This window comes from Mastigoproctus giganteus, chromosome 6, assembly GCF_048544385.1.
Source record: "Mastigoproctus giganteus isolate SK-2022 chromosome 6, ASM4854438v1, whole genome shotgun sequence".
Lineage (NCBI taxonomy): Eukaryota > Metazoa > Arthropoda > Arachnida > Uropygi > Thelyphonidae > Mastigoproctus > Mastigoproctus giganteus.
The window spans coordinates 212,154,835-212,169,361 of NC_143580.1; the positions used below are offsets into that span (position 1 = coordinate 212,154,835).

Here is a 14,527-nt window from a genome sequence, read left to right on the forward strand (position 1 = left end):
GGGAAATAGTGGGCCAGTAAATCAGTGTCTTATAATGGGGAATTTTAATTTCCCAAATATTGACTGAAATTTGTGGGTTGGTCACTCACACACTAGCAAGGCTTTTGTGGATTTATTGGATGATTGTTTTCTGTATCAGTATGTTCGAGAGGCAAATAGAGGGAGTAATACTCTTGATTTGATTATCAATAGCGATTCTTCATGCATTAAGAATCTGCAGATAAAGGAACCACTTCAGCACAATCACAGTGTGCTGAAGTGGGATTTACTCAGAGGTAACTACCATCAGGGGTAAAGGGAAGGGTTTTTGCTTTCGTAAAGGCGACTACGATGGTCTGAGATAGTATTTAAATTCTATACAGTGGGACCAACTGATGTTACCAACAGCAAATTCAAAATGGGAAGCATTCAAAGAATTTATCTTGGAAGCTACTAGGCTTTACATACCAACTAAGAAATATTGTTCAAGGTTTAGGCCTAAATGGATGTCAGATGAACTAATGAGACATATGGCAGAAAAGAAAAATGCATGGGATACATATAAATTAATGGGTGACATGGAAGCCTATGATAGATATAAGGTGGTCTGTAACCAAGTCACAAAGGAGATTAGGCAGGCAAAGGCAGATTATGAGAAATCCTTGGCAAAGGATGCAAAGAAAAACAGAAAAGAGTTCTTTACCTATGTAAACTGTAGAAAGAAAGGGATAAATCAAATTGGTCCACTGGATATTGATGGTTCAACTGTTGATGATCCTACTCAGGTGGCTAACAAACTAAACGAGCATTTTACATCTACATTCACACATCAGGAGTTATTCAGGAAGGTATAATGGCAGAGGTGAAGTCAACTCTGGCAGTGAGCTAGATGATTTTGTAATAACTGAGAGGAAAATGGAGGAGAAATTGTTGATGATAAACATAAAAAAGGCACCCGGGGTGGATGGGATCTATCCAGTTATATTAAAAGAGGCAGCAAAGGAAGTAAGCAAACCCTTAGCCATAATTATGAGACCTTCTTTGGACTCAGGGAAGGTACCCATAGACTGGAGATGTGCAAATGTGACCCCAGTTCACAAAGGAGGATCAAACGCTGACACAAGTAATTATAGACCTGTTTGTTTAACTTCTGTTCCAGGAAAATTAATGGAGCCACTGGTTAAAGAAGCACTGCAGGATCATCTAGACAAGACTTCAGTTATAGCTCGGACACAGCATGGTTTTGTTAAGGGAAAGTCTTGCCTGACCAATTTGATTGGATACTATGATGCAGTCACAAAAGAATTGGATGCAGGGAATAACTTTGATATTATATATTTGGATCTTTGAAAGGCTTTTGATACTGTTGCACATGGAAGACTGCTGCACAATTTGGAGCAGTGTGGCATTGGAAGATAATTGCTGCTATGGATAAAGGGATGGTTGAGTGGGAGAACCCAGGGTCCTGAGCTGGATATCATCATTCTTCTCTTTCTTGGTGATTCCCTTCTATTTCTGACCCCCTCCCTCTTCTCTCTCTCTCTCTCTCTCTCTCTCTCTCTCTCTCTCTCTCTCTCTCTCTCTCTCAGGGGTAACTCAGAATTTTTTTTTTTTTTTTTTTTGGCTGGTGCAGCAAAAGCCTCAGGCTTCCTTGCACCATATGGCTAATTATGATAATGATAATGAAAGACAGAGTGGTAATCAATGGACACTGCTCATCGTGGACTAATGTTATTAGTGGAGTCCCTCAGGGTTCAGTATTGGGTCCATTATTGTTTTCTGTATTTATAAATGATATTGATGATGGTATATCAAGCTTAATGTCCACTTTTGCAGACGATACAAAGGTTGGCAGGGTTGTTAATGACACTACTGACAGTATGCTGTGGCAACAGGATCTGGAAAGGTTGAGCAGATGTTCTGAGAGGTGGCAAATGAAGTTTAACATTAACAAATATAAAGTACTACATATGGGAAACACTAACCTCAGAGCAACGTATCAACTCTGTGGTACTACACTGACAGTGGTAGAGAATAAAAAGGACCTGGGGGTAATTGTGCAGGCAGATATGAAATTTTCTGAGCAGTGCAGATGGGCTGCAAGAGTAGCTCATGGTGTCTTGTCAATGATATACAGGAATTTTTCTATCAGTGATGAGGAGGTGATTATTCCCTTGTATAAGGCAATGGTCAGGCCACACCTTGAGTACTGTATACAGGTCCGGAGGCCTCATTTCAAGAAGGATGTAGAGCTGATGGAACGAGTACAAAGAAGGGCAACAAGATTGGTGAGGGGACCAAAGGGGTGCGCTTATGAAGAAAGGCTTAAGTTCTGTAAATTGCAGCGCCTGGAGAGTGGCACCTGTGACGTAATCTGATAGAGGTGTATAAAGTCTTGAACGGTTTGAGCATGCTCAATGCTGATGGGATTCTTCCTCTTGCTCAGAATAATCACCTGAGAGGGCATAAATTCAAATTGAGGAAAGATGTGCGGAAATTTGCTTTTAGCCAGCGGGTAGTTGGTTGGTGGAACAGACTTCCATTCCTTGTTGTGGAAGTTGATAGCCTAAATAAATTTAAGGCTCAGCTGGACAGGTATTTCGAAAGAACGGATTGGTGAAATGGGAGTGGTTTTTTTTGTCTGATGCTGCATAAGCTTGCTTTCTTGCATCATATGCCTCTGCTAATGCTAAATATGTAACTTTATTCTGGGAATCGACTTGCATATCTCACACAAAAATAATGAAATTCATTTAATAAAATAATTCACTGCTTTTCACTAATTAAATATATTAATACACTAATATCATATACTGGCACATACACATTTTATAAGTAGTTTTTTTTAAATAGTTGGGTATGTGGGTTTGTATGATTTGAAGATGTTCTTACTAGATACTATTTATGTGTTTGTTGTGTATCATGAGTAGCAATTGCCTGTGAACACCAGTAAATATTATTTTATAAACATATTTTTTAAACACTCTTTTACAGATGAATTTTGTGAGAATGGGAATAAATATTGCCCTGGGAAGTGAGAAAGACCACATGCAGTGGGGAAGAAGAAAAGTTCCACAAATCCAGCAGAAAATCAGAGGTCACATCATGACGTGAGTATTTGGTTATCTTCACTTGTGCTCCTCTTTGTACTACAGGGGCTGTTGATAAGCCTATACTCCATTATGCTGTAATATTAAAGTGTTCATTGTAAATATGTAAAAAGCTAGACCCTTTCTTATATAAATGTGCCAGATTTGTTATCATAACAGTAATTTTTCTTTCAGTTTTAAGATAAAGAAAGGTTAAGAAGACCCATTTCAGTTAGAACTTTGGAAAATAAATTCTGATAAAGTGCATGAAATTATACATTTTGATTGCTGAATCAGACTAAAAGATAGCTCAGATATTCAATGGATATTTTACTGTTGTTCACAATAATTTAGACATGAGAAACTGCAAAATGGGCCCCCCCAAATGTTTTGATGCTGTTCTAGGCGATTTTGATGGAGAGTTAGTAAAATTTGTGGATCGCAATCAAATTACAGGCAAAAGGCAAAACTTGGCTTCATTATATGATATTTCACTGTTTTGTTTCACCCTTGAAAAGCAAAGTGGCAATATTCAGAATCACCACATCACAAAAAAATTCAAGCCCCAAAGATCCTCCAGAAAAATTCTTAGCACTATATTTCCGGGATAGGGTTAATCATGATAGACTATCTGTAAAAAGATCCTTTGCTGATTTATATCTTTCAGCTATTTGTCCAGTCCCACTTTAACTAATGGAAAATTTCCAGGGCACCTGTTCTACATCTTAAATGTTGGATTAAAGCTTACATGGGATTATAATAACAAGTTGTGAAAAGTGACTTAGTATTTTAAGATGTAAAGACACATACTTAATCCATATAAATTTGAGCTTTATCTGTTAGTTTATTGTGTATATTGAGAATTATTTTACACAAAAAGAGTTAAAAGATGCTAGTCCCACACACACACACACACACACACACACACACACACACCCACCCACCCCTACACCCCTACTAGGCAACAGTGCTGTTGTTGATAGCAAATCTAATCTTTAGGTATAATTATCCCATATAGCATCTGTTCTCTTTAATGTTAATAATGAGCTCATCATTACCAACGACTCATATTGTGAATGGATGGTAATGATGAACTGCTCATTATGTTGTAATGATGTGCTTGTAATTAATAGTTGTCAGCTCTTAGACTCTGAGTTATTCGTGAAGTACTGATGGGAATGACAAACTCTTAAATGGCACTACTGAGAATAATTAAAAATACACATTCAAGGTTTAGTGGGCAGCTCATTGTGAAGCGACATATAATGGTGCATCTTGTGCAGACTTTTTTTGCCTCTATGTATATCTACATACAAAAATGATGCTATGCACTACCTATACCTCATATAACATGGTAGTTTGGTTCCTACAAAATCTTGTATAATGCAAAACCATGTTATTATGGGACTGAGAACTGGTACAAAAAAGGGAGGATTATGTTCCAAAAGCATGCCATTGTTTTTTATAACTATGGGAAACTTAATTTTTATAGTAGTAATAACTTAATATTTTAACTATTATTTTTATAATAGTAATAACTGAACAAACATCTTACCTTACAAACCGTGATACTTATACTGATACTTATACGTGAGATAATGTACATTCATTTAATTTTCTTCCTCTTCATTGTTGCTAAGCAGCATCTAGATTTCATGTACCTTCTGCTCTCTTTAAAAGTCACAAACTGCACTCTTCGAAGTCACTATTATTTTTTATGGTTTCAAACAATACGCTTACATACATAGCTTAATTAATACGTACTGTAATATGTACATACTAATTGATATATCTGTTCACTGACTTTTTTTTTTTTTTTTGGTTGTAAAATTTAAGACTAAAAATGATAAGTAATTAATAACAAAGAACATGGCACACACAAGTTGCAACATACACAATACGGAGTAACGAGTTTCTGAAAATTTATTTGTTTTTTATATGATTGAATATTTCGTGGAAAGGGAAACACATTTCACCATAATAACGTTGAAAACTCACAGAATTCCAGCTATCGGTACTATAGCAAATGCAAGATCAAGTTTACTACCCATTTATAATTGATTACACTAAACCGGAAACTGCAAATTGTTTTATGGTAGTGACTTCCAGAAATATGCTTTAGAAAAATATCACAAAGGCAATAACAACTAGCGAGTCAACAGTGGGGATTCACAAAAAGGAATGGAAACATTGAAAATTTCATCTAACATAACAGCAGGGTTTTCCCAGCACAAAAGCTCAAAAATAGTGTTATGCGAGATTTCCAGCAATTATCAAACCGTGTTAGAGCAAAACCTTGTTGTAGAAGTACCGTTTGTGCGAGGATTGCCACAATATATCAAGTGTTAGAACAAAACCGTGTTATATGAGGGTTACCTGTACAATGTTTTATACTTAAAGTAGTATGAAGCTTAATGGTTTGAAAGTCTATATGGTCTGTAAATAAAATTAAATCAGTTCATTGTATTTATAATGAATTAAATTATAACAAAAATACAATTAGTAAATACAATGAATTAACCCTAATCTGTGAAACATCTCTATTGAGAATCAGTAGTGATATACATCTTGAGGTTTAGGAACAGGTAACTTGTTGTGAAGCAATTCATAGTATTCATATATTGTATAATAATGTCTTCCGTGCAAACTTAAGTTTGTCTTTATTTAGTTACATACAAAAAAAAAAAAAAATATATATATATATATATATATATATATATATATATATATATATATGTATGGCAATTATGTACTTTAGCCCCATTGGAAAACCTTGCCGTAGCTTCTTAAATCAGTGTCTTTGCCAGCCAAATTTGTGCTGTTATTGATAATTAACTTCTGAAAAATTAAAAGCTTTTAAATTAAATTTCTTTGCTTCGTTAACTTTTATTTTTATATGCTAAATTAATTATGTTATAAAAAAAGTGCGTAAATTACAGGGTCACTTCCCAAGCTATGAACATCATTCATACGTACAAAGCTCTATGAAATATTCATTATAATGCTGTCACAAATTAAGCCTTTAAATATTTATGCATTTATCCCCCAGTAAAATACAAATGAATTAAAGCTCGCCAAATTGATGTTATTTACAAACAACTGAAATTCATTGTCAGCCTAATACATTTTGTAAGAATTGTGCAACTGAAAAATTCAATTCCCGAATTGTTAATTGTCAGTGAGTCACAAAATTAGCTTAAGAATAGCAGTCCTCTAACTTAAATAACTTCCCTATGCCAAAATGACTGCCCATGTGTGTGTGTGGCATGTTTTTCTGTACTGGTTGGCCACCCAGATGCCAGGTTTTTGTATTTTCCAGACTGCCTGCCAACTCCTGGTTGAAATGTCATATTATTGTAGTGCTGTTTCTGCAGATCATCTCTAGTTGAGAATCAAGTAGGATGCACTCTCAATAAAATCATTTTTATCAAATTAGATAAATCTGGGAATCAGTTGCTAAAAAGATAATGATATATATCAAATATAATACTAGTTCACATTAATATAAAAGCAGTAAGTATAAAAAAATGTTTTGTAGTAAATTTTTAAATTACTTAATCATTTTTTTAGTTTAATTTCCAAGACACGCAAGAGTCAGGAGATGTATTACTATCCTCGGAGGTACTGCTGGCGAGAAGTTGATAGTGAACTTTTGCTTAGTGCTGAGTTGGAAGGCAGTCTAGCTGACTGTTCTCATGTGCTACCACTTCATAAAGCTATTCCCCTCAACACAGATGAAATGCAAGAATTTATGAAAGACCATGCAAAAGAGCTCTATTCAAGAGCTGGAAGGTACGTATTTGTATATATATGTTTTTTTTTTTTTTTTTTTCTGTGATATCATTAGGACCAGTGTTTTCTATTTTAGATACGTTTTGCTGAAGTACTGAATTACGTGATATCTTGGTTGTAAAAATCCTTAATTATTTTTGTTAGTTTCAGTTTACCTAGTCCAGTGGTGTACGAACTATGGGCCATGACCACTCTGGGGGTCGTGGCAATTTTTAAATAAAATTAGTTATTGTGTACATAAAAGCTCAAAAACCTGTTGTTAAAATTACTTCTTCAATACTGTAGGTGTAGAGACTGAACGAAGTCTGAGATACGAATGGAACCCTATTGCCACTTTTATTTTTTAGGATGGTTTCACATGTGATAAATATGCCTTAATTTGTTCACTGGCTGTGGACACACAGAAAGCAGCTGACTAGTGTGACTTCTCAGTACTACTCAATTGCTGAACTGTAATCCCTTTAGCTCTTAATTTTTGCTTCCTACAACAAAAATTTCTGAAATTGCCTAAAGGCCAGAGGCGTGAATATGCAGTGGCAGTAAATAACAAGCCATGCATGCTTCATAATTCGGGGCTTTCACATCAAACTTGGATGTGTTTTTCATTCTCCTGCTACTTTTTATGTTATCATTGTTTTTAAGAAGAAAACAATATATTTTTATATATTTTAACATGGGTAATTGGGTAGAACAAAATTGTCGGGGGTGATGACAATGTTGCTACAGATACTTCTGCTGAAATGTATCATGTAAAAATTTGGACACTAACATTATTTCAAGTGTAGTGCAACCAGCAATTTCTGGTAGAGAGCCATTATATTCTAAATAAAAAAGTGTGTAATATGTTATGAAAAACTGGCACGAAATCTATTAAATGAAAAAGACGCATACAAAACAGCTAGAGATAATGAAAAATATGAAATCGTTTTCAAAAGACACACCAATGCCATACAAGGCCTGAAATCTTTCATGAAGTCTTTCCATGTATGAAATCTTTCATACATGGCAGTTCCTTGTAAAGCTTTAAGGGCATCATTGGAAGTTTCATATTTAATAGGAAAAAATTTGAAATCACATACTATTGCTGAACTTTTGTTCTCTCTGCTGCTATAAAAATGACTTCAATTATGCATGGAGAAAAGTACAGCAACAATTTAAATACCATTCCTTTATCCAGAGACAGTCTCACAGTGTGTTACACAGTTATCACAGACAACATAAAATTCAGTTTATTAAATTGATAAGATAAGCAATCAATAACAAAGAACACGACATACACAGACTGCAAGTAACATAATACACACAAGTGAGAACGGAGTAACGAGTTACAAAGCTTTAAAAATAGGAATGAAGAGATCTGAAAATTAATTTTTTTATATGATTGAAGATTTCATGGAAGTATAAACACATTTCACCATAATTACCCACGGAATTCCAGCTGTCAGTATTATTGCAAATTCAGTAAGATCGAGTTTACTATCCATTTATGATAGATTGCACTAACAGAAAAGCCCAATAAACAGGTGACTGATAATTGCTTTATGGTTGTGACCTCCAGAATTTCGACTGAACCATGTGGTACCATTGGAGACAATCGTAGGGTAATATCTCCAGTGCTGTGGTCTCCTGCCCCAATTAAACGGCATGCTGTCCCAATTAAGCGAAGTAAACCCTGGCTATTTTCTCGATTGGTTTCTGTTTTTTAAGATTTGCCCCAAATAAACGGCTGTCCCGATTAACTGGTGGCCCAAAAAACCGGAATCCACTGTATATTAATACTCAGTAATAAAATGGAAACTTTCAAAAAGAAGCTTAAACTTTGTAAAACTGAATTTGAGTGTAATAATACTGAAATGTTCTGTTTTTCTGAATTACGCAGGGATCGCAAAGAGGAAGTTGTTCTTACTCGGCTCCGCATAGGACACTGTCATTTGACACACTCCTTTTTGCTGAGGGCTGATGACCCTCCTATGTGCGAGCAATACGACACCGTTTTATCCGTCCAACACATTTTATGTGATTGTACTAGTTTTATAAATTCTCGTTTTACTGCTTTTACCCATCTGACTGAGCCATATACACTCAGTCAGATTTTAAATGACAACGACAATGTGTCAGCAGTTTTTAAATTTTTAAAATCGATCAATATGTATACACTCATATGAAATATACAACTTGCTTTTATCATCGCACTGATTTTATGTATATATATATGCAACTTTAGACGAAGTAACCATTTTAAAAGAAACCAGTCTAATCTTTTTTTGAATTTTAATCTCTCCATGGCGCACTATAACCTTGCTGTTTTTGCGCCACAAAAATCAAAATCAAATCAAATCAAACGATTTAATGTATCTCCAGGAAAAAAAAATTGTGTTGGATTTGTTAAAATTTCTTTATGCCCTGAAATTACCATTCAGCAAAAGGAAGATCTCATCGACCTGTCGCTGATGAAGCATTGTGCTCTTTTCAAGACTACTTGGGAAAAATTTTGGCTTTCTCTTCGAGACGAGCATCCAGAATTATTGAAAATGGCGATACAAACATTGCTACCTTTCGGGTCTACATATTTATGTGAGGTTGGTTTCTCAAAATTAACAGCTATAAAAACAAAAAAGCATTCCAGACTTGATCCAGAAGATGACATGAGATTAGTAATTTCAAAAATTGCACCAAATATTGGTTACCTAGGCTCATCCTTCTCATTAATTGTTTTGTAATCTTAAGAATAAGAATTTAAATGTTGTTTCTGCTGTATTCAATAATTATTTTAATGTGTAAATTAAAATCAAAACAATTTTTTTATTCCTTCCTCAGGATTCGAATAAAATTTTCTAGTACATAATTTATAAAATGCCATTTTTCTTCTCTAAAAATCTGGTCATTCTACCTCGGAGTTCACATTGAGGGGTCATGTCAATTTTATATTTAATAAAGGGAGTTGTGAGTGAAATAAATTCGTGTGCCACTGACCTAGTCGAAAAATCACTTTAAACTGGCAGGCTTGTCAAAAATAGGCTGGAATGACATCCACAGTAGGTTTCAAACTTGCATTTTTTTTCAAAAGTAGATGATTTAAGTAGCTATGCTGCCTTGGCTAAGAATTTGGTATGCATAAACAAATAAACATTGTATAAATGATATTGATTTGTAGTATTTTAGGACCTTATATTTTATTCTTTGTAATAAATTCTAAAGGATTAGGGGATTTAAGAGAACAAATGAATTTTGTGCATACTTTGTGATTATGGTCGTTTTAATGCAAAAGAATAAAAGCACGAAATTTTATCACTGTGCATGGGCATTACATGAAATGAAACAAATATAAATGTGAAAGCAAAATTAATCTTCAAATTGTCCCATACTGCCACTTACCTGCCAACTTTTCCAATTTTGCTGGAATTCACATCTTCAGTTTTTGGGTTTACTTTTCTTCTGAATTTGTGTGTGTGTATATGTATGTTTGATTTGGACTCAAACTTGCTTTCAGGTGGCTCTGCACCTGGTAAGTATGGAGAATATCAGTGTCTTCAGTATGTGCTATGGGTTCCTCTGCCCTGGACAGATTATAGTCAGCAGGTTTTGTGATTTGTTCACTTCTAAATGGAAGATTTTATTTCCTGAATGGCTGGGGAAAATCTGTTTTTATAAGTGGATAGTGTTATTTTTTAATTTTCATTAATTAGTGCACCATAGTGTTCATTAAATTATGTATTATCCAACAGTATTTTGTTTTTGCATTTATGTACATTTGCAAAGATATTTGTATAAAGAAGGTGATAGCCTGACTTTATTCTTTCCCTAAGGAAAGAGAGAATATGCAGTAAACTCCCACTATGTTTTCCTGCTTTTAATGCTCTTTTCTTCTGTTTTCACAGTCCTTTATTGCCATGCAATTTTTAATGTCTGTAGCATTTAAAAAAAAAAAAGTTAATTTTCTTAAAGCAGTGATAGGGACTGTGCAGTTTGTTTACTTCATCATAGACATTACTAGAGAGGTGACTGTTGTATTTCATATTTAACTTGCAAAGTTTTGAGAAGTTAGAAAAGTGTATTGTGGTCTTTGTATGTTACCAGTTTTGGGAGAAGGAATTTATCTTCTTAATTCTTTGATTGTTATTGTTATTCATCCCTGCATTCTCACTTCCTTTCTTTTTTATATGTGTATGTATGTAAAATCTCATAACCTCCCCACACACACACCACCACAAGACATTGTGATAAATTTGGAACAGTATATTTAATGCTTTTCAGAATTTCAGAACTTATTTAGAACATTGTTCTAAATAAACTGCTATGCAGATTTCACTCACAGTTACCCATTTTATGGAGGTCAACATCATGTGGTGTTCTGTAAACACTTCTTTAGTTTCTATAAAAGTTTTAACCCCTGTAGTATGCAATTTAATTGAACACCCAAAGTGAAAACCCGACTTTTTGAAACATGATAGTCAGACTCACTGAAGAACAAAATGAAAGAATTAAAGGTGAAAATGTCACCAGTATGTAGCATAACAGCAAGATTGAATGTAAATTTATCAATCTGAACCCAGGACATTGAAAAGAAAGTGTTTGCGTTATAGTATTTAATTCCAGATTTCAATTTTTTTCTCTCCATCTTTCTTTTACAACAATTTATATATGCTCTCTATTCAAAAAAAAAAAAAAAATTGTGGGAATACATTCAGCCACAGCTAAATGTACATGAAAATGTTATTGTAGATATGTAAAAGAATAAAGTGCTGTTTAATTAGAAAATATAGAACTATACAGATTAAATACAAGTAACGAATAAAGACTTTTTCTTTGATATCTAATAATAACCCTTTTTTTTTTTTTTTTCAGGGATAGCAAGCCTGAGGTAAATAAATGTCGATTTTGTGATGTAACTATGTATACACCGAGAGAATTACTGCTGCATCTGGATAGTGCTGCACACAAAACAAAAGAAGAAGAATATTTTGATTTACCTTCTGGTGCTATGACATACTAAATTTCATAAGACAGTAAGGAACTAATCAGATTCCTTTCCATTCGGATGGTGTTGAACTGGAGGGTTTTTACAAAGTTTTATTATTATTTAAGTATGTTAAATATTTGATTAAATTAGGTTTACAGCAGCCACCTGTACATAAAGATCATTTGTAAAAGGGGAAAATGGGGTGGGCACAATGTCATTGTAAAGTTAGGTCTCTACCTGTCCTTTCATTTGCTATTCTGACAATGAGCAGAACTATGTGAACTTAATTTTAATGTTCCATTTGACATTCAAATAATTACAGTAGTAATCTGTTGTAGTACTTTTCTCACTGAAAATGGAAATAAACAGTAGCCAAAGAGAAAAAGAACTAAACAAATTTATAATTCATAACTGTAATTAAAACCATTTTTTTTTGTTTCTATTTCCATTTTTGTTGAGAAATGTGCTGTTCATCCAATCTCAAGAAAGTGAAAAATCAAATGTCGTGATTTGTAAACTATGTATATTTTTTTAATAAACAAAAAACGTTTTTTTCTGTATAAATATGGCACTGAGTTTAAAATTTTCAAAACACATTCCAGCAATCCTTCCTTATGGCTAACAATGAAATTAGAGCAACAGCATATGAGCAGCTTCTTATTCAATCAGGGCTGAAGTTAGCTGACCTTGGGAAGTGGGAGTAGGGTTCTCCCACTGAGTTAATCTGGGATTTTAAGCCCACTCAGCATGGAAATTGGCACATGAACACACATTTGCACAAACATAATACTGGCACAATATAGCTTAAGTTGCATATGTACCTGAAATATGTGCCTCTGGTGAGAGCAACAGGCTTGGGCCTATCCCTGAGTCAATCTAAAATTACTAATATCATTTTAAATTGAATAACAACACCAAAAGAGGTCTGAAATTCAAAGGCACTGATTTAACAACAGTTTCCGTAGTTACTGACTCCTCATCAGACATCAAGGCCACTATCTGATGAGTCAGTAATCTCTGAAACAGCTATCATAACAGCACCTTTGAGTTGATGAATAACGTGTTGGTGATTTTGTTAGTAACATTAGGTTGACTTATGGATAACTGTTGAATTTAGCCCAAGACCATCCTGCAGCTATCGCCAGAAGGAACGGTGTTCCGAAGACGGAATAATATAATGCATGTTATTAACTGATTTCGTGTCTGACTGAATGAGCACAAGTCTGTTTTTTCATCCTGGATCACTATTAATTCTATTCTTCCTAGCTTGGATTTCTGTTTTATTATAGGTGTAGAAACTTGCATTTTGAAGAATTAAAACTATTTTCCAGACCACTTGTGCAGCCAGTTTAATAAGTCATTTTGACTTAGACTGGTTAGAAATACAGCACCTAGTATACTGGAGTTGACCACCCAGATGTAAGCAGGGATTGAGGTGTGGCATCCACACTACACAGAGCAATGCAGTTCCTCTGCATTGCTAGAAAATACTAGGTGGTAGATGACTCTCACCAACTGGTACTTTGCTGGGGTCAAGTGGTGAAACCGATGTTTAATCTCCAGAGCAAAGCTCTAGCAACTCCTGTCTTCCATCATGTATGACTGACATTGAGGTTATGGAGCATCATAGTAAGAACCAATCTTTCTTACATTTGGAGGGTATAGCTGTAAAATGGAGTTTGCATGCCAGCCACTAGATAGTCTGCCAGACTTGAACCTATTGGTAACTCTAGGATAACGTTAGTGCATATCCTGGCAGTGGGGGGGGTTTAATTCCATTACTTCATATATATATCCACCAGAATACTAATGAATATATATAATCAAAACTAATAGAACTTTCATCTGCAAAAATATCTAAACACTTCCAATCTCGACTATGTCAATTTCCACTTGCAGTCTGGCGACCCCCCCCCTTTTTTTGACAGAATCCCAATTATTGGTTGATTCAATCACTGCTCATCTCAGTTTTCATAATTTAATTATTTGCTGTATGATTTTTTTTGCTTCAAAGGTAGTAATTCTGCATATGTCAGAAACACAGTAATCTGGAATTTTCTCTGGCTTAAAATCTTTCTACCTCATTCTGCCAAACTCATCTGCTATCCCTATCAATCTCTCCATTCCACTAATCCACTTGGAACTCTGTGACTTCTTTTCTTTGAACCTTGACTTTCTCCAGTCCAATTTTCCTAACAGTGAAAATTTTTTTGGTGATTTTAATGTTCACAATATTAGTTGGCTTCCAATTTAAAGTCAAACAGAACAAACTGGTTGAGGTGCTGAGGCTTTTGCAGTTACTAATGATCTCACACAAATTGTTCATTTACCCTACCAGAATACCCAACTTTTCCACCAGTTCTGGCTTTTTTCCTCTTGTATATTAATCTTGCATTTACTGGAAATCCTATCCATAGTTTTGTGAATGATAGCACATGGCATTTTGCCTTCCAGTTTGAGAAACCTTGTCCTGCAAAAAAACAGCTTCAACTTCTCAAATATCCACTATTAATTCTTTAAATGCTGATCTCCAAGTAATTTGCCAGCAGGGTAAAGATACCTTATTTAATTATGGAGCATGTGGAATGGTGCTCCATAATTTCTTTTGTCTTCTAGACTTCATTCAAAAGAGCAGTTAGGTTAATTAATGACTCATCTCTTATAAAGTCTCTTCACTCTATCTCATAGACATTGTTTTTGCTACATG

At 34.5% G+C, this 14,527-nt stretch overlaps 1 protein-coding gene across 1 annotated transcript in view; it reads left to right on the plus strand.

Annotated features, from left to right (window-relative positions):
- spn-E (tudor domain containing 9 protein spindle E) overlaps nucleotides 1–11,940 on the plus strand; it is a 421,802-nt gene extending 409,862 nt beyond the window's left edge. Inside the window, exons 36-38 of the mRNA XM_090376707.1 lie at nucleotides 2,974–3,089; nucleotides 6,639–6,860; nucleotides 11,706–11,940. Of these exons, the coding sequence (XP_090232833.1) occupies nucleotides 2,974–3,089; nucleotides 6,639–6,860; nucleotides 11,706–11,853 (486 nt within the window). The 3' untranslated portion in view covers nucleotides 11,854–11,940. The remainder of the gene's footprint in view (nucleotides 1–2,973; nucleotides 3,090–6,638; nucleotides 6,861–11,705) is intronic.
- The last annotated feature ends 2,587 nt before the right edge of the window (nucleotides 11,941–14,527 follow it).